At 30.9% G+C, this 22,697-nt stretch overlaps 1 protein-coding gene across 2 annotated transcripts in view; it reads left to right on the forward strand.

Annotated features, from left to right (window-relative positions):
* LOC100162966 overlaps positions 1–22,697 on the forward strand; it is a 315,864-nt gene that overhangs the window by 147,249 nt on the left and 145,918 nt on the right. The window contains exons 3-4 of one of the 2 annotated variants that reach the window (XM_029487242.1): positions 14,847–14,945; positions 21,234–21,878. In XM_029487242.1, the coding sequence (XP_029343102.1) occupies positions 14,917–14,945; positions 21,234–21,878 (674 nt within the window). In that variant the 5' untranslated portion in view covers positions 14,847–14,916. The remainder of the gene's footprint in view (positions 1–14,846; positions 14,946–21,233; positions 21,879–22,697) is intronic. The other variant, XM_029487243.1, reaches the window with a different exon arrangement.

A 22,697-nucleotide genomic window follows, 5' to 3' on the forward strand; every position in this document is an offset into this window, starting at 1 on the left:
ACCTATAGTTATAAAAATTATGTCACTTAACATTATTTTGGAGCTTGAGTTTATTTAATTGTATTGATTTTATTTCTACATTTGTAGTATTTCGTACTGTTATCAATAACACCCTTACACGAATACGTCTATACTCTTTTCGTCATTTTTACACGGTTGATGGTCGATCAATAGCGCCCAGTACACAATATTATACTATAGGTACCAAAAACTGCACGACGGTAAATAATAAATTGTATATTATAAATTCATAGTAGGTATATACAATAATTTCAGTTATCAAATAGTTAAATATGAAATTCAAAATAACGCTGTGCGAGCGTGCGAGGATTAAGTTAAAATCTCGACCAGCCGATAAATCAAACATGTGCGTTAACTTTTAAACACGGTCATACCCACACTGCTCTGCGTTACAATAATAATACATACATAATATTATGAAAACATAATATATTATTGTGTATAAAATGTCCCTGACACGCTAAAGTTTAACGATTCCGATACAGCGCAGTGGTGACGTTAAACGCCGTTTAATAATATATAATATATTGAGATCTAAGTACATAACTACCATCTAAATTAATCACCCTCGCAATAACAATAAAATATACTCACATCGCTGCTGTATAACGCTATCGCCACGCCGTTAGCGTTCGAGTTATGATCGGAAGAAGAAAAAAAAATCGACAGTCAAAATGTCCAAAGATTAATAAATAATAATCGTAGCTGAACATAACAATGGCGACGATGATAGCCCACCTTAACGATGGTATACCTTATGCGCGGGGGTGGAGTTCGGTGGCAACAATGATATTACAGTATAAAACCACGCGGAGACTTCCAAGCCATCGTACATTTTCGATAGCCAATACACAATATTATATTATGCCTCGTGGATTTTTACTGGGCATGGTCCTATATCTATATTATAATATTGTCAGTGAAGGCAGACGGCGGGTGCTAAATCTAAAAGAGCCATCTTTATCTAGCAAGTTTTTAAACGATCCCACATTACCATCACGGCAAGTCGTTGGTGATTTACATAACAAAACATCTGCAAACGCCAGTCTTTAAAATATCTTTGTCTGTGGCTCATCCGAAGAAGTGCTCACGAACACCGGACTTTACCTCGACATTTTGATTACAGCTCACCAGAGAGAAATATGTTTATCCTAGACCACTAATGTAAAAGGCGCAAGACAGGGTTTTTTTTTTTTTTTAAAACTAAATCTTCGACTGAGACAATAGATAACGGCGAACGAATTGTTTTCGATAAGAACTTCAGGTATTTTCCGTTTCGAGTGAATCGATATATAACATTATTATTATTAATTCACCACAGTTTGCATACGTTTTAATAATGCATAATATGTTCTACATAAATATTATAATGACCACACCTGCCAATTATTCGACTGTTTGGCCGTAGGCGTAACTATGGTCAACTAGGTAACACATTACCTAGGTGGTCGCAGCATTAAAAACGGAAATACTCGTACACGATGACTTTCAGGTTTACAGGAGAGAGCAAACTCGATCGCTAATAATAACCAATCTACAATTCCCACCACTAATAATTATTATTGCAACTCTGCGGTTGTCCAGCAATGTCGTTTTTCTCAATCGAATGATTGCATCGTTTTACACGACAACTCCGATAATCAATGACAATCAATTTATATTATGTATATATATTAACTATATATATACTAATTAAATCAGATTATGAATAACCGCATTGTTGAAGAAAGAAAACGGGGGTGAGTATGCTCGGTGAATCGCCTGTATATAATATAATATATTGTGACCGTTTATATCATCACTACCTGCAGTCGAAGACGGACCGTTTGCGGAATGACAAATGGATATCATTATTTTGGTATACACAATATATTATAATAACAGAAGAAAAAAAGAGATGTTTTTACCTATCTCATATTATATACACATTATAATGTGTATGACAAGAATGATTGGCCGGCTGGCTGTAGGTTCACCCCATACATTATGTAACGATAATACTATAATTTGTACCATATTAAACCTCAACGCATTAACACGATATATTATATTATAGTAATTTCTTAATAGGAAATCCATTCATAATGTCAGTATTGCGGGTTATGCTATTAAAATGTTTGTCTATGTCCTATCATATATTATTATGACGAATCCTCTTTTCCATTGCGATATAATGTTGCTAAAGATGTATTGATACAAGCGTGTCTTAAACCACAATAGCTGTATTTAGCTATGATTAATATTCTTACCCCTCATTATTTCTAAATGTCTTTTTGCCCAGCACACTAGGCACGCGAGGCAATCGATCCAACGTAACCATATACTCGTAAGGTAATATGAATATTATATGATGGACAAGTTCCAGTTGAGGGAAGTTCTCCCAGCAGAATTTAGCTTAGCTGCTAGTATAATCAGTGTCTATATGTCAGCCAGTTCAGCCAGTTCATCCCTGACCGATGTGTTAAGCAAATAGTAACCCCCACTGTATTCTAGTATTCTAATAGATGGGGGGGGGGGGGGGGGTAAGATTGTCCTACGATATTTTCTACCAGTGGTAAATATATCCCAGGAATATTGTGCTCGGTGTAAAATCTTACCCTCTTCCACGGATACCAGCTACCAACTAGTAGTATACGTGACTTTGGATCGAGAAGATCTCCCTGAAATATTTGCAAACGATAAGAATATCTTGTACTTAACTGATCTTTGAGTGAAAATAAATGTTAGAACTACTCAAATTCCTATACACACTTGTCTTACGTAATATACACACTAATGCACTCCACTATAACTATGGGAGAAACTCATTCCTTACCCGATGAATGACAAGCACAGATGATGTGGGAAATTGTTCATGTCCTAATTAATATTTGATTACTGTATCGGTCGATGGTAGCGTATATTTACTGAGAAACAAAAATTTGTTATGAAGTTTATAGTGAAATAGGTACCTATATTAAAATAGGCATGCCATGTTACAATAAGCGGTGTTATTTTACAACTGAAATCCTAAGATATGACAATCATATGGTATATTTTACTCTTTCTAACAGTTTTCAAATTCGAACATTTCACTGAAAAAATTAGATACATAATTGAATGCTAAATGCTAAACGACTAAATCAATCATCGAATAAAGTTTAGCGAACAAGTTGACGAACGTGAAAATTATTCGTTAAAAATATATTATAATATACACATTTATTTTGATCCCTTATTCTGTAGTCACGGTGAAGTTTGGTTAGTTTTAATCAAATTAATCACATACCTAGTTTATTACTTAATACGATGACTATAACATTATTTAAATTGAATAAATCTGTAAACTGTTGCCACGTTCAATTTTTCTCTGCAAAACTTTAATCAATAACCCACCTACTGCAGCAGTTAAGTGAGGTAATGACATATTTTATTAAATGAGATTTCTCCAATAGTTTTTAATATAGCTGAGAGAAAATAATAACATTTGTTAAATATTAATTGTGTATAAAAATAATTAACACTTAAAAAAAAATTATTTTTTTAATTAAATAATGTATTTGACCTTTTTTTTTATATGAATTGCTTATTGTATTAACTGTATACACTATACAGATTGTGAATTCTCTTTCTTTCTAGAAAAAAAAATAAAGGGTAGTATATTTTATAATTTATAATACTTTAGAGCTTCTTGTTACATTTTGTACTTTGGTATTTTTTCGTTGTATTTATAATAAAAAAGAGGGCATATAACATTATTTTCATAAAATGCAATTAATATTAAATTACTTATATATTTCTGTATAACAATATTCTATAGAGTAAACAATTTATATAAATATATGTATAATAGGTATAACTTTTCATCAGCTGATATAGCTAAAATCAATGTTTTATATTTTTATTTTTAAGTAGATAGGTATCTACCTACCTACCTAGATAATTTAAATACAATTTTCAGAAATTTTTACTCGTAAAACATTTTTATAGGAATTCAATTTTCATCTAAATATTGTGTTATTGATCATATTTATTATATGGGTTAACGAGAGAGAATAAAATCTTATTAAAAAAAAAAAAGGTCTTCATCTTAGTTTGTAAAGAAAAGTTTATTTTGATTTAAAATAAAGGCAGCTAACTTTAGATTAGATTGCATGGAAAGCATTAAATCTAGTAATAATGTTATTGATCCTTTTCAAACTTTTTAAAATTTACTCTTGCTTCAATAACTCTGATAGTAGGTACATAATACAAAGTAAAATAATTTAACAAACAACCTTAACATAACTTCATACTTGACTGGAGAATAAAAAATATGCTCAAGTGTGTTAAGAAGTTTTCAACCGATCGTGTTACAGCGTTACCTGGAGTGCTCGATTGTTTTTTTTTTTATGACAAACAAGTGTAATAGAGTATTGCTTTGATGATCATTTGAACATTTTCAGTTCCTGTGTATAGACATACGCTCGTGTGTAATTTAAGTAGACGCGTTTTACAAAATAAGAATAAAAAACACTATTAAATTATCGTATCGTATGATCGATTGTATTGCGGTTGTTAAAATATAAGGAAATCGATTTGTACGGGCCAATGTCGAATTCAGCAACTCAAAATAAAAAACAGACCCACGACAGCAAAATTAATTATCACTCTAAAAGCCCTCGTATATGAACTCATAATAAAACTCGCCCTTTCGCATCTATAATTGATTTATATGGGCGTTTTCATGAACATGAGTTAATTACGAGGTTGGTTGGATGTGTATGTTAAAACAACATTAGAGTTGGGTAAAACACTCAAGTTTGAATACAAATTTAACATCAATGACATGTACGTATATAGTAGTATAGAGTAAAAAAAAATAATAATAATAACGCGGTAGTATTTATTCGTAAACACATGTTTAATTTACGTTTTCATATTATATTATTTTATAAAATGGTGTAGATTATATACAGAGTGATTTTTTTTAATGGAATTCTGTACATCATTATATTGTTGAGTTTTAATTATACATTTACATTTTGTTATAAATGTTTTTGATAAACTATAGCGTTTTTTGTCAATTCTGTGAGTTATTAAATTTTATGTGTATAATATATTATACTATATTATGTACTTTTTTTTTTAAACAAAAACCCATTATTTTAGTTTCATATTATGGATCGAAATATTTTATTTCTAAAAAATGTCGAATACCAACCAACCAATAGTTTATTATTCAAAAGCATTAAAAAGTGTAGAGGTGTGGATTAGTACGGTAAACATTGCCAGGAAATACAATTTTTCCCTGTCTCTCAACTGCTCTTATCGAATATTTAAATGCTTATAAATAATAAACCCTCTTTCAATATTCGATATTTTTAAATCCACATTTTCAATAATGTATATTCTTTGGTATAAACAACTACTCTCATGAAACAAAATAAAAGTGATAAAATGAGCTTCGTAAAAATGTATCTCACGTGCAACACATAGTTCATGAGTATAGGTATTCCATAAATGTATTAAAACACTTTAACAAGCCCGTAGGTAAATATTCCATGGATGAAAGTTCTTGATAGATATTATTTTAATCAGTTATCATAATAATGGGCATTCGGTTAAAAAAACATTGAAATACTAAAAGTTACGAAAAAAAAAAATAAAATAAAATATTTAAACTCCGCGGTTCAAAAATATTCACATTAATGATTTCAAAAATTACTAAAACAATATGAACTTTAAAAGTATCGCGGATACGGCATATCAGTCACCGAATCTATTCGTACACAGATATAAAATACATAAAACTATTAATTTAATTTTTCAATCGATCGTATTTTGTTTAAAAAAAAATTGCTTCAGTAGTATTTGTTTAGTTCCATATTTTATGAGGCAAAACCGATTATATATATAAGAAGACCTACGCTAATCATTAGGGATCGCAAATCCATTACACTCGGTTATTAATAAACAATTGACATTATTGTTGTATTATAAAATATATATTATGTAATTTCCAAGATCTGGAGGGGATTGGAAACGAGGGAAATAGCCTACGCCAAAACGGTAAATCGGTACATTGTTTCAAACCACGCGCAGTTGTCGATGGGAAATAGCTGTGGAAGTATACAAAATCGAGTATACCTAATCTAAAATTGTTTTCTAATCTTTTGTCGTTTTTTAATCTACGCCCGTACAATTTTTAAATAAATATAGAACATAATATTATTAAGGGTGTACACCACATAAGTAATATTATTATGTATTACATTATATTACAGTCTGTTGTTTTTTTCCTCTAATAGAATTAATTGGATTTTGTAAGTAAAAAGTTAAAAATACATAGTTAAACAAAACTACAAGAGTTATAGTAGTTGCCTATACATACAATGGATAAACTATTTACTATTATTAATTGGATTTTACTTTGCGAGCGAAATACTGTTGCATTATTTAAAATATAAGGTTGTTTACAATATAATATGCACAGTAAATACCTTTATCATGGTTGTACCTTCACTATTAAGAATAAACTAATCTTAGACGACTTTGTGAAGGTAGTTTGTATATTATTATGAATAGTATTAACGTGCATCGTTTGAGAGACTCTGACAATATGTTGGAAATCTTATAAGCTTCTCGCATCTCTTATCCACGGACGAGGCATTCGTTTAGAATAATAATAATAATAATAATATGTTCGACTGTGCAACTGCATACAGACGGTAATTGGAGGAGGAGGGGAGCTTCTCTTTAGATGAGGTATAGATTATACAGTGGTTGTCAGCTCCATGTTTCCAATTCTAAATCTGCTTACAGTGGTCTCAATATTTGTTAATATTGCGGTATTATAATATTGTCTGATATTGCGAAAAAACCTGCGATATATTTCGATGTGCTATAGTCTATGAGGTCGCCGTTTGATGACGACGATGTGCGTTTAGGCTCTGAAAACAAAGTTTATAAAACTACACACGACCGCGATTTGCGTCGTCGCTGCAGTTCTGTATACTTATACCCACGTTGCACAATATCGTGCGATGTATCATATTAACCAAGATGTAGGTACCGTTAGTACATTAAATCATACAATATATTATATGTGTTGGTTATAAATAATAATATTATTATAACGCGTATATAATACAATAATATTATACCGTGTATACTTTACGAGTCTGATCCGATCGTGAATACCGCTGCCGTCGTCGATCATTTACTTGTCACGGGACGTGTGACGTGTCGTCGCTACACCGTCTCGGAAACGGGTGTCCTCCCGCGTTCACCGGCTCCGGTCTCGTGTGATTGCGAAATTAGAAAATCCATTAGGCACCGCACACGCGAGGAGGACAAAGTGTTTGCGCCTCTTCCGCAGCACCCTGTTCCGTGGAGCTTTATACTTAACCGATGGGATATGCCTGCGGTGTGTACGCGCGCGCGCGTGTGTGTGTGTGTGTGTGTGTGTGTGTAGTGCATAACGAGTTCGTGAAACTTGGAAAGACCTCTTCTTCGCGAGTACGCGCGCGCGCGTGTGTGTGTTGGGGGAGGGGGGCAAAGAAATTCGGCATTAATCTCTTTAATGGTGGAGGGCACTCGGAAAGTACAGGAAAATGATTAATGTGCCCGCGAGGGATTGTTGCGCACGCGACAACGTTTTCTCGCCCGAAAACACACACACACAATGCGAGAACACAATATGCCGGTTCCTAGGTGACGTATATATTATTATTATTATACTCATGTATATACTATACAGGTCTATGCTTTTACAATTAACAATCGGTCTAAAATTAATAACCATTATTAATACATTATATAATACAATTATTAAGTATTGCTTAATATTTGTAGGTAATTTTATTACGCATTTTCCTGTCGATTCTGGAAATCACGGTAACACGCGGTGGCAAATCTAATTTTCACAAATAACGTTATACATATAATAGGTACCCATGGTACTTGTGGACATAAAATAATAATTAATGATATAAAGACTATAGGTACCTCCTATAAATATAGATTTTAAATTAAAATTGTTTTTTCCAGTATCGGATTGGCTAGTTTTGACCATAAAATACCAACCTTATTATTACCTAAACATTTATAACATTACATAATGTTGATAATTCCAAATTATACGCGTCGAGTTCAACTAATTTGATTTATAAAACAATGTCATATCTGACAAGGTTAAATCTGGCTGAAAAAGAAGTATGACGAAGCAACTTCACCTGTATAAATAAAGTTAAGTGTCAAAAAGGAACGAGTAAAATTATTATTTTTATTTCTCAAAATAATATTAAAATTCTTAACTTAAACATCCGCTTAACTCGATTAAAATCACAGTTTGAAATGACTTCTTTTATTCATATTATAATATGACGTTTTGGATGTATTGTTCTTTTAATGGAAAATATCAAGATTTTTCCGTAGCTATCATCGTATACGGTTAACGCAAAACTAGCAATAAACGGGAGTGTTGGCGAGTGTGAATATCGGATATAAATTGAATACCAATCGAAAGTGTATAATAAAATACACGTACATAGAACTATAGAAGTTCGTAAAATTGTCAGCATATAGAACGTGTGGCCAGATGAGATCGTTATTGATGATGGTCTCGCGTTGACATAGAGCTGACAACAAGGTCTCCTGCGCTGAAGGATATCGCTGTATATACATACGACCTAATTGCGATTGTATCACCTGCACCTCCGAAGCCTCACGTCCAATCTCCCAGGATATTTTATCGTTTTATTTGAGAGGTCATATAAATCATTTTTTTTATCACGTCCGTCAACGTCCACGTCCTATGGGAACTGTTTGACGCGATCCGAAAAGGCGTTTTAACGGGATCGTTATCTTGCCGCCGGATGACCGACTTAAGCGGATTCTGTGCCCACAAATATCTGCCTCGGCAATCCACTGGATTTCTCGTACTCACGATCCAAATTATCCGCCAAAAACTGACGGACACATTTTGTTGATGGAACCAATCTTTACGCACGTTATTCCAACATAACCGGACGAAGGGAAAAGGATAATATTAAACTTAAAAAACAATAAACTCATTCATATCCAATTTCCATCCCCATCACAATCGACGGACAATGCAATTCAATTTTATAAGGGTAAAATATATTATATTATTTATGCCAAAAAAAACAACCGCTATTTATATTACATAAACTACTAATTTCATTGTGGGATAATATTATATACCTATTGTGCACGTTTTTCACGGTGTTGAATTATCATAATATATCCTCGATTTCCCAAAGGGACATGGGTAGGGAGGTGTACTGACAGGGGGATGGTATTTAGATTTAGAAAAAACAGTAAATACAGTTATGCAAAAAAATGTTATTATTTTAATCATTAAATAAAAAAATATATTTAATAATAATAATAAAGTCAGAACCATAAAAACAAAAAAAAAAATTTACTTTACAGTACACTGTTATATGTATAGTGAATTCTAAAAATTCCATTGAAAGCTATAACATAATAATATGCATTCGTCAGTATTGAACAAAAATTAATATTGAACTTTATGAAGGTAACGTTCCCTTAGTTTGATTGAAAAATAACAATATTCATAATGTGATAATTCTCCCCTATCTCTATTATATATAATATGAAATGTATAGCCATAATAATTTATATATTATTATATTTATTTGTAATATTGTTACATATTTCAATTTATGTGAAACATGTGTATTTAGGTTAAATAAATCAAATACAGTTTTAAATAGTAGCTTCTATCGGTATTCAAACTAATTGTATCGATTTACTAATTATTATATTGAAATTTATCACATCTGGGAATAGAAAAATTTCATATAAAATATAGTCACATAATAATAATATAATATTGTGGTCCATAAAAATGAAAAAGAATATTTTTATTTACAGTGACGAGTTGTAATCCTCATGAGTCATGACATAATTATTTTACGTTTCATATATTTTAAAAATAACATAAAAAGTATAAATATATTAAATAATGTATGATACAGCTTATCTAAAGACTTGGCTCAAGCGTATTTTGTAAGATTCAATACATAATAATATTATCACTCGTTGTAAACAACTGCAATAGTTATTATATTAAAAACTAAGAAGTTCAACGAAGTCCAATTAAAATTGAATACCTCAAATATAGATACATTTATGGACTTAAATAAAACTAATCCGTTTATGTATGATTGTAATCGTGAATCATATAATTGATTTTAAATTAAAATGCAATAGCTGTACCTAAAATATTAATGTATATGTGTAACACGGGGCATTGTATAGGCAATTCATGGGTACTTCTGTATAGTTTATAATATTATCATAATAATACTATAATAATCTTGGTCATATATTTTTATCATATATAATATTATATAAAATTATAATAATTTTAATAACATGATCAAAATAATTATTTTTATAAAATGCGAAGCAAAGAAAATTGTATTTATTCATTTACGGTGTAAACATCAAACGAAAAAAAAAAATAATAAATTATGTGACTGTACTAAATATACTACAAAAAACGTCGTATAAAATATATTTATATTATATTAAATCATTGAACATTATTACATCCCTTGAATAACGTAAACGTAATTCGTTTTGATATTAAAAAGTAAATTGTTTTTGTAATAACAAAAAATGCTGGTTTGTATTTAATTCAAATTCGAGTTTATGATAGAAAAAACAGTTTTTATTCAAAACACAATGTAAGAATACATTTCAAAGATATTCATGTTAAAGTGCATAGATAAGAAATACATTTCTAAAACAAAACTATTCAACTCATCAGACTATAAAATATAACGTCAACGACAATGATAATATTATTAAAACAATACACTGTTATCATTAATATACATTTATCACTTAAAGACACCTAGACCTTTATATGTTATAAAAATAAAGTTTTACTATCGATAAAAAAATTATGTTACACACAATATACATATCAACATTTTTTGCCAAAGTGTTTTAAAAGTTGTTGTATGAAAATATTTTTTTAGTTGTATACACACTCAGTCGTGGCACACTAACCGTATTATATTATATACTCAAAGTAGAAAAAAAATAAATATACATAAACGTTGTACAATCGGAATCTGGTATATTTTTAAATCAATCATCTAATAATGATAGAAATTAAAAAATATGCATTTAATTTAAACGATTCAAAGTAAAAAAAAGAAAACCTCACCAAAGCGGTCAACGAAACGCCATTAATTCCGAAATCAATTTTATAAAAATATGTATCCCGTTAGCTACAACATCGTTTATTAAGAACGATCAGATTTATATTTTACTCAGGGTAATTTTTATCGACTTATAGCCAGGAAATTCACCGAAACCAAACAGTTATACTACCTCAACGATATTTAAACGTTCGGAATCTGTTATAAATATCTGATGACCACACGGGTAGTAATATACTACCATGTTTCTATACCTATATTCATTGGCATCATTGATGGTTTATTTTGAGAGGATACAAACTTGTAATCTATCATTAAAAAAAAATAGGAGGGTACATTTTTATCTCTCATCTATAGGAGCGTAAGCTAATTTTAAAGGTGATAACTGTAATAACATATATGCATTGATTTTTATATTAAGCATCTTTACCTATAACATATAAAAGTAAAAAATATATAACAACTATAAAGGTTATATGAAATTGACCCCTGTAATATTTATAAATATAATTCATAATAATTATAATAAAAATAATATAATACTTTATGTGTTAAAATATTATAGTATAAAATAAAAATAATTTAATAATTCAATAACATAATAAAAAAAATGCAAACGAAGTAACCTAACACCGATCTCTCTAACAACCGACGTTGGATTTCACCCATCATAGGTCTGCTCGCACTCGTGTGATTAGTACATTTAATAAAGACAAATGCCTCTATTGTCCATCGCTTCTATTACCACCAAGTATAATATTCCAAAGTGTCAGATTTATTAAAATTATTATAATCTTATCGTACATATTATTATTATAATAACGGTTCGACGACGAGCTTGTAAAAACGACGAATTAAAACCAAAAAGGGTTCGATCTGGGTAGCAGCTCGTGACATGTAATTTCTGTACACTCAGTTTCGTGAAAGGCAATTTTATAATAGTCTTATTATTAACACGTCATAATATAATTGTATAATTAGGTGACAATAGCGGTGACGTGCCTACGATGAAAGACGAAGTATTATTAATATATTGTGATATGCGCAATTTTAGCATTTGAAGTCTTTCTAATCTTCTACAGCCACGAATTCATGATAATATTATATAACATCAATAACTTCGTAATATTATTATTATACTCGTGAATCATACGTGACGTTGTATTATTAGTTACACACGTTGTACTATAGGTACCTATCATTATTATTACTATTATTACCTATTTTATATACGTCAAACAGGATCCAATTATATTATAGTATAATATAGTACACTGTTTCTTGCAGTCCAGACATGGGCGTATTCCGCGGAAGGTCGTTATAATACGAGATTCTCGGGACTTGGAGATGAAAACGAGGTGTCCCCCGCCGGCCAACCACCGGTGCGTGGTAATAATAATAATAGTTATATAATTGCGGGGGTGCAGAAAGACGCTGATATCAAAAATAACGAAGGTTTGCCCATTACCTAACCCTTCGTGTGTGGGAGGGGGGGACAGAAAACAATACGCCACATCCATTGTTGTCGCTCATTTCCCGCACTTCCCGACCGACCGATGGGGTGCCCGGGTCATTAGCGTGAACGATAATATAATAATCGTCAGAAAAACGTGCTCGGTCGTCAGTGGTGTATGTGCGTTGGTGGACCGCAGATTTTTGCACCCTCCCCCCCATCGGTAATTTCGAAAATAGTACCTACAGGAAAGCGGCAGGATAAGCAAGCTGCAGGCTCTACCGGAAATCCGGTACGCGCTGTTATAATACAATATTCACCTACAACGCATACGGTTGTAACGTTGGGCGCGATCTATCGGACTACCACTGAGGCGTAGCCGCCACACGTCACTCGCAGATATCGCTGGCTGTTACCATATCCGAGTTCGAAGAAATACGTTTTGAACGGTTTTCCGGAACCTCGGTAGGTATACATAGGTTTTATTCCATTTCCGAAATTTAATGTCACAACTCGTGAGCAGTCACTATATTATTGTGCTTTGGTGAGCTGAGACCACCCGGTCTCTGGGTAATCAAATATTATTTATTATTCTATATTATTCTGTAGACTGATGACCTTTGAATTCTAAATATTATATTATAATATTCTCGTTCCTAGATTCAAGTCATATTATATTTACTTACTACGTCAATTCCAGAAAAATAAATATGAAATCAGATTTTATAATATGGTAGACGTATTAGAGAGGTAAATAAGGCGTGGAACAAAAATAAATAACCATTTTAATAGAATATTATTGTCTAAAATAGATACATTATTATAATAATGAATAATGTTATTACTTATTGATCTAGTATTATGCGAAAGCGTTTCATACAAAACTTGAAAACAATATAATGACATCATTACTTAAAATTGATATGAACTAAAACACTTAAAAGGTATTTTGTATTTGATATAATAAGCCTTTGTGTAATAAATACAATATGTTTGCTTTTACTTTGAACATAAATGTTTAATGAATGTAATGCAATCGTTCGAATTTGTTTTCGTACTACCGAACAACAAACTCGATCAGTTTTTTCGATGTATTGTCATTTCATTATAGTTATTTTTTGAGGGGTCAGATAATGTGTGTTTTTCATTACCTACCGTAGACCATACGTTGACATTATATCATAGTACTGTTCAAATTACATGAGATTTCATATTGACATTGAAACATCATAAATATATCTTGATGAATAAAGGTTGAGATAATAATATAGTTGAGAATACGTATTAGTTAGTAGAAGTTATATCTATTAACGACCTACCTATGCCATATCATACAGAACAAAATTTACTTATGGTAATGATTGGTCACTATGCGAGAGAGTAGATTTCCACTTATTTTTTTACTACATATTATAGTATACATCGCAGTGTAATTTTTACAGTCTTGCAGTTTTAATTTAATATTCCTAAAATACAGTAATCGAATATTGAAGTAAATGTATTTGTAAGCTTTAAATTATTGATAGGTAACATTTTCTTGGTTCATTATATTTTATACAAAATGAAAATTTTAAATGAAAATGGTCATGTAAAAAAAAGAACACTGTTCCCACATAATAATATTATTTAAAATTACTATCATCATACTAAATTCATCAATTTGATTATTTTTAATGAATCAAATGTCGTAAACATATGTCACAGAAATTATACCTACTTAGTTACGTAACAAGTCTTCAAACAATTTTATTGTTATAATTGTTCGAGCAATAACATTTTTCTCGACACAACGACATACAATTTCTGTCGCAACTCACCATACGTCGCAGTTATATTTCATAAACCTTATAAAGGTCTATGTTTTATTATTCGTATTAAGTACAACTGTACAATCCATTATAATATTAAAACTATAATGTATAATGTGTTTATCACTATTTAATGTATTATATTTCCAGGTACAATAAATTATATATAATATGACAAATAGGTAAATTATATTTGTGTGAACGTAGCATTATTGGTACAATTGGATATTTGTCACAACGCATTAATTAAAAGCTGATATTTATTTCATTTGTTTACGTTTTTTTTACTACCTACTTTTGCCATGTTTTTAATCATACCCATAGCATCAAAAAAAAAAAAATCTGAAAATTAGCAAAATGCACGATGTGTGTGTGTTACAGTTGTGATGGTGAAATAAATCTGTAGAGTAGGACGCTGCCACAGTCACAAATCGCCAATAGAAAATGAATTATGGCGTATCCGAGGCTTCGTCATTACAGGTCCCGATCATCATTCACATCTCCATTTTTATTTTGATTTTATTTTGATTGTATATTTTATTTATATTTTCATCTAGACGTTAACGTTTCCAGACGGTGAACGATACTGCTTTGAATTTTACTGTTTATATTGATTTATTATTTTTATCACAAAGAACAAGGGCGGAAACTGATCATGATATGATAATATTACATCTCCTAATAATGATACAATTATAATAATATCTTTGTATGTACATATAAATATTTATATATACTTATAATATATATAGATATTGGTTCAACTGCACTACGTTGTTTGCGCGTGCCACATGATAATATATCAACGACCTCTCTCCGGCAGCGTTTAATTTGTTTTTTTCCACGCAAATACTTTCATTATAATAATACGTGTTCCTAAACGAAAATAATAATGTATTCTACTAACGTAGTCGTTTTGCTGTTAACTGTATCGAGCCGAGAAATAACGAGAGAATTTCGAATAGAAAAAAATGTGAAAACGGCTAGGGTCGGAGCGAGTGCACGCTCAAAACGTATATATATTTATATTTATATCTATACATTTTTAATTATCAAAAAAATTCAAATTATATGTGTAACGATGCTAATTCTGGTTATTTCATACGAGTTGCGTATGTAATATATATTTTTTATCATTCAATATTTTAAACGTCGTCATCCACTCGTTTAATATTATCATCTCAATCCACAGCTCGTTCGTAGTGGCAATAATTACAGTAATAAAAATTAACTATTGATATTGATACAAAGAGGACATGACATTGTATATTTGTCAAGTGATTCATACATATATTTACCAATAATCCGAAAAAATAAATAAACGTTTGTCATTATAAATACCTACTTTTAAAAAACCAAACATAATTTTTTGGAATTTGTTTATCTCTCTCGCTCATTAGATTCCCAATGGTGTTAAGTATATTACAGGATTTAAAACGTTAATTAAAAATAAACTTAGCATGATAGAGAATGAAAGTTTAAAAACAATAAACTAAAATATAATGATAACACGTAATTAGTTAAAAATAAGAATAATAAAATAAATTGTTAAGGTTGAGTAATTTTCAAAACATGCTTACCCATTTTTCTATTATTAATTACTTAATTTAAATTCTGATATTTAATTTTTTAAATACCTATACACGATAACCAGATTTCCAATATATACTTAGATTTGTATACCATTTAAGGATTTCCTGTAGCGATACAAACTTTTTTTTTCAAATAAAAACCACACTTTTTCTGTAAATTATTAAGAGGATGATTTTTTTCAAAATATTTAATTATCCACGCTAAAATCCAAATGAATAGATTTTTAGTAATTTATCTTTTTACACTAAGAATGATTATAGATCCACGATAATAGATTTGGATTATATAGAGGCTATAATTATTTGAAACTTATAGTAATTATTGTTGATGTACCAACATTTATAATATCTGTAAACATTGTCGAAGTATAATATTAATAGGTACTAGATCCAATATCAAATATTTATATAATTATGATTATAATATTTTATATTTTTGTGAATCCATTTTTAAAGGATATTATCCATAGTTCATTTTAATAAATCAAAAACTACCCGTTAACTGCTTTATTTAGATATTGAAAACATTTTTAAAAAAATCATCTGCCTAATAGCGTTTAAAAAATAAAGGTGGGGTCTCACTTACAAAAAAAAAGATGTTTATATTGCCAAGGGACACTATTTAAACAATATAAAAATGAAAAATAACTCAAAATTTGGTTTTTAAGTATACAATAATCATAATTTGAATAAGTTCATTGTAAAATGGCGTGAATCAGCTTTTATATTATGAATTACGGTCTAAGTTCAAATACTAATACGCTGAATGGCATAATACAGCAAGACCAGCGAGGAATAAACGTTTGATGTGTTGTCTCAGATCTCAGTCACAAAATCTATACCATTTGGTCACGGGGTCACGATCCATATGAACACAAATGTCTTCATATATTATAACTTATACGTTATAGAGACAAAAACATATTCCACTTTCATATTGAAGTTTCGATATATAGTTTGAAATTTTGCATTTACTTCAAGGAAGTACGACGAACTAATCGACGGCAATATTAATATTAATTGATTTCAGTATATTTCAATATAAATATTATAATTTTTATCAAATTGTATATAAATTATATGAAAATATAATAATATGTATGAAAAGATAAAACTAATACCGAGTGTTACAAAGCACATAATTAAATCCCATACCAAAGTCATATATAATATTATGTTTCTTATTTTCTAATTAAAAGTTATAAAAATCATAATGTCCATAATAAGAAATTGTTTAAATGTATGTTATATTCGTAATGTTGTGATCTGTATACCTTTTCAATGGGATATTTTCAAGACTTATTTTGATTTTAAAAACTCATTTGTGAAAACGTAGTCCTAGAACCTATATCATAACATAGTTATTTTTTGTTTAATTTAAGCATATTGTTCAATAAAATCACAGGTGTACTCGAATTTTCAAAAGGTAATTAAAACAGAGAAATCTTCGATATATCAAACAAATTTAATTTATACGAGCAATAAAAATATTAATTAATGTTAAAAGGAATAATATTATATGCATGGTCGTGGGAGCTTCATAAACTCATCCCTTCTATGACTCAACCGACTCTCAGACGAGGCTAGAATGTCTAAGAGAATATAATTCGAACAATATACTTAATATTACAAATTCAGTTTGATATATTATTATTATTATGTTCCCTCGTCGACTGAGTATTACGTTGAACACACGACTGCACTGGATCGCAAACGCAAAATATATAATAACTGTTTGTTTTGTTTCAAAGACCATGTCAACACAGATTACCGTTGTTAATCAAATGTATCACGGGTGCTGTTTTTTCTATTGAAACGAACTATATCACTTTTTTTTTTACATTTTACGTTTCACTCTCATTAATATAATCCTTGGTTTAATGTGTGCGCACGGGGTGTACGCACAGCACAGTGCTCACTTTGTAAAAAAACTCTTTATACCTACAAAGTTTGATTTATTTACAAATATTATTTTGATAATAAATTATAAATTACAGATAAAATGCATAACATAAAAGCACAAAACGTATATTTTTTTGTATACACATTTTAAACTAAAAAAAAAACTGTAACTTAAACTTTAATCAATAATACATTATCCCGTATGGCTGAATACTATTTAGCATCATATACTTCTGATAAAATTATGTTGTACATTTCGACGAACAATTCTGGCACACACCTGCTATGTAGCTATTTTTATACACCATCGATACAAAGTCATAAAAACTATACCATGCCATTTTAGAGATAAATCAATTTTATAATAATTGTGAGAGACAGCGATAACTGGGAAGTTCGTTTTTTAGAAATAAATGAATATAAGTCACTTAGCGCCGTTTAACGCCACGATATACGCAACAGATAAACGTCATCGTAATTTTAACACGCCCAACGGTTGGTGCCAATTTTTATAAAATAAAAAAATGAAACTGATATCCGTCAATTATACGAGTTTTCACCGAATCGTTTAATTGGATTCCGATAACCATTATTGACGTGCCGCACTACGGCCATATTATGAATTTCCGAAAGTTTTTCCGACGGTATAGTCTACGCACGCGTGGTTAGTTTTCCGTCCCTGTTTGCATGTACCTAAGTTTGATACTATGCGTCTTAACTGATATAATAACTATACAATGTTTATTATAATAATATATTATTACCAGTTTACCACTTTGTTGCATCGTACGAACTGATAATGTTATTGATTTTCTTCACGTATTTTCTACACATGTATTTTTATAATATTATTTATAATATTATACACATTAATCTAAAACATTATTATTATGCACGGGTCACGATCGCAAGATATAAATAAATTATTCGTTAGAGTGGTTTATTGAATTTTTCATCGCACCGGTAAAATGTATATACCTTTACTATAAATTATAAATTATAAGATATAAATTATACATTTTATATTTCTTTACGGAGTAATCCATATTTAAATGGCTACTCTCCAATACGTCTTATCTAATTAAATTATTGTATTTTTGTAAACGAAATTTGTATACACGTTTTGAAGTATATTTTATAAGAATGTAGTGTACACTTAGTTACTTTCAACCACTGTAGTTCATAATCTACAGTGCTTCTAACTGTATATATATATATATCGTATCCTAAAATACAAAAATTTACTAATAGACTTATTAGTGTAGTCATTTAAATGGATCACCTTGTAAACGTTGTTTGTTGTTTTAGTATTTGATTGTTTTTTCGATATTAAACCATATTTTTTTGTTCCGTTGATAAATTTACTAACCGTCATATTCGTATGTGATACATACCTATACTATACGATTGTCACTCGAATTTTTATTCATTTGCTGTTACGTATAACATGCATTTTACATGTATACCTACTAAATAACTACTAATCGTTATTGACAATGTTTTCGATAAGTATATATTATTGCAATATAGTAAACGTTCGTCTGTACATTTAGTTTCGTATTTTCGACGAGGGTTCTTTTCGTACACAATATTGTACTTCATAATATAGGAGAGACACTAGCACAGTAATACTAATTTAAAATTTTTGATAAAAATAGCACACATTTCCAAAATTAAAAGCTGTGGAAAATGATTTAGATTATTTGATTTAAGGTTTGAAATCATTATTTTTCATTGAGTGAATTGACTTAGTGCATGATTGATCTTGCTATTTATTATTACCTAGTTATAACGATTTAGCTTGTTATATTAGTTGCTTTTTTAACTTAGTCGATATTGTTTTAGATAATTAGTTGATTACTTTCAATTGTTAAATGTTAGTAAAATATAAATTGTTACGGTTTATAATGTTGTGTGAAAAAATATCGTAATTTAATATTATGTATGATGATTATAATACCAATAATCTTTTACAATAATATTATTTATCAGTAATTTGATGAATAATTTCTATTGTAATTTTATTTATTTATGGGCAATTTCTTTTAATATGCGATTAAAGTGTAGACAGATTTTATATTGCAACTCAAATTGCAATTTATTTTTAAAATTCTTATTCAATACCCATTTTTTTATAGGTACTGCCCACAAACTAAATTTTATTTTTGTAGTTTGGTCTATAACATAATTCTGCGACAGTGTCAACGGAATACATCTAAATTAAAATTACGATATTTTCTCATAAATTATGCAATTTTTTTAACCGTGATATAACAATACACATTATATAATATTTATACATGAATCAAATACTTGTTTGTTTATTCCGTGCGCTTTTATTCGGCGTTTACGTTTGGATCCGTAGTTTCATCACTCAGTATTCTACCAGAACTCTTGTCGCCGTCTGATCACGTACGGAAAAATAAAACCGATCACAAAACGTACACGCTGCAAAAACACATTTTCTACCACTTGAAAAAAAAAATTACACAAAAAACCTCATAGGTAGAAAACTATTGATATGGAGGGGAAATGTTCACTTAAAATATAATGACTATTGCAGGGGTTTTCAACCCACGGCTTGGCTTGTCTTTGTTTGAAGCCCACGAACACATTTTATGCATAGTATGTATTTTTTAATACATTTTCAATCATTTAATACTTGTTTTTGTTACGATTTTGGCCCACGAAATTTTTAATAATTTATAATAGGTTGCCCGCGGCCTAAAAATGTTGAAAACCCCCGGATTATTGATTGAATGTAATACTTTTTTCAAAGTCCTAAAGTTTTCGACCATATAATTGTGTTTTCCGTAGAATTCGAAGTGAATGCGTTCAAATTTTTTGACGAAAGATTATTTAAATGGACACAATAATTTTTGTTCATTTCATGCTTATTATGACTTATTATATTAAAATATATTAAAAAATATGATGTGCAACAAATGAAAATAACTGTACCCAACTACCTCTACCTATTAAAAATTCATCAGACAGTATTCGTGGAAAACAAACGGTGTAATCAATCGTTTTTTTTTTAGACATTTTTTAGAAATTACATTACCCATTTCGTTAAGAATATCACGTATTACAAATATAGAACCCTACTATCATACCTACGCACTAGTGCCGTGGAATAAACAAACAATGTTCGCCCGACATGACCAGTGAGCAACACTCATACACCACACTTAAAACGACATTATTCTATTATAAATAATCGTAACTGTTGTGTGCTCGCACACACGTATAATATTGTTTATCGTGAATCCAGGACGATGACGGCCATATGTTTCGTGTGCAACCTGCCGATTCTCAGCCACCAGGTGGGACTGGTGTGGCAGGGCGGCAACGGTTGGGACGACATACTGCGCGAGCAGATGGAGGAGACTACGATCAAACAGCGGTTGGGCGGTCGCCGGGACTCGGCCGCGCAGATCACCACCGAGTCGCCGCCGACGGAGACCGCGGAGACGTCGCCGCCGGTCAGCCGGCGCCGGAGGCGCAGCTCGCTCGCCCAGCTCACCGACATATTGCGCGAGTGGAGCGGCACTGGCATGGGTGGAGGTGGCGTTGGAGGTGGAGGTGGAGCGGGTGGCGGTGGAGGTGGAGGCGGAGGCGGAGGCGGCGGTAGCGGAGGTAAGTCGGGTGGCCGGCCAAAGGGCATCACCAGGCGTGAGACGCTGGCCGACATCGCCAAGACACTGCCATTCGGTCGGTCCAACACGATCACGTCGTCCCGGAAGCGGCGCGAGTCGTCCGTCGACTCGGGTATCAAGTCGTCGTCCAGCAAGGGCGGCCGCCGGGACTCCAAGACCGACTTCCGGGCTGACATCGCCAAACTGCTCAACACCCGCCGCGACTCCATCATAACGCCCAGTAGCGTTTCACAGCAACCCAGGCGCAGAGGATCCGGAGAGTAATTATATTCATTTATATTATTATTATTATTGCGAACCTACGTCGTTATTGTTGTAGGTAGTTATACAACTGAAATATGATACAGTAATCAGTGTAGGTTAGGTACTTCGAAGATTGTTTTTTCCCTAATTATTGATCCCGTGAGCATCCGTCCTACGATCAGACATCCAAAACCACAGGCGTCATCTTGTAAAGCTTTTTATTTTTTCACTTCACAGATATACTATGTAATAATATGATCATAGAATATTTTTGGATGGAACAGTTATTTTTATTTAAATTTAAAAAAAAATTGTTTTAGTTGTTAGAATTGTAAATTGTATAGAATATGGTACTGACCGAAAAGGGTAGGTAAGTAGGTTTCGGCTGAAACGAATGATACAGTTTAGCCGAAAATGGGGATGCTCAAAACCACAATGGTCACCCGATGCTCTTATTTCGAATCAGTTTTCTGTCGAAGTATTCAGAGAATTCAAGTTTTATTTTGCTTCCACCTCAAGTGTGTCTTGCGAGTACATTATATCTACATAAATATATTTTATAGGAGCATAACATCATGATATACAGCATAGCTAACACGTCATCTCCACTAAATCGTATTCTTTCGTTTCAAATGTATTCCATTTCTTACGGATGTATCACCAAATAATTTCCATAAACTGATAGATTCAGATTTATTTTTGAAAGTTATAATTTTTATCCAAAAACCTATAATTTATTTAGTATGTAACCTATTTTTTAAACTTGATATGTCAGAAAAAAGTAGACAACTTAACGCGTATACGACATGGGCGTAAATATGCGGTGAATGTGATAA

Source organism: Acyrthosiphon pisum, chromosome A1 (assembly GCF_005508785.2).
Source record: "Acyrthosiphon pisum isolate AL4f chromosome A1, pea_aphid_22Mar2018_4r6ur, whole genome shotgun sequence".
Lineage (NCBI taxonomy): Eukaryota > Metazoa > Arthropoda > Insecta > Hemiptera > Aphididae > Acyrthosiphon > Acyrthosiphon pisum.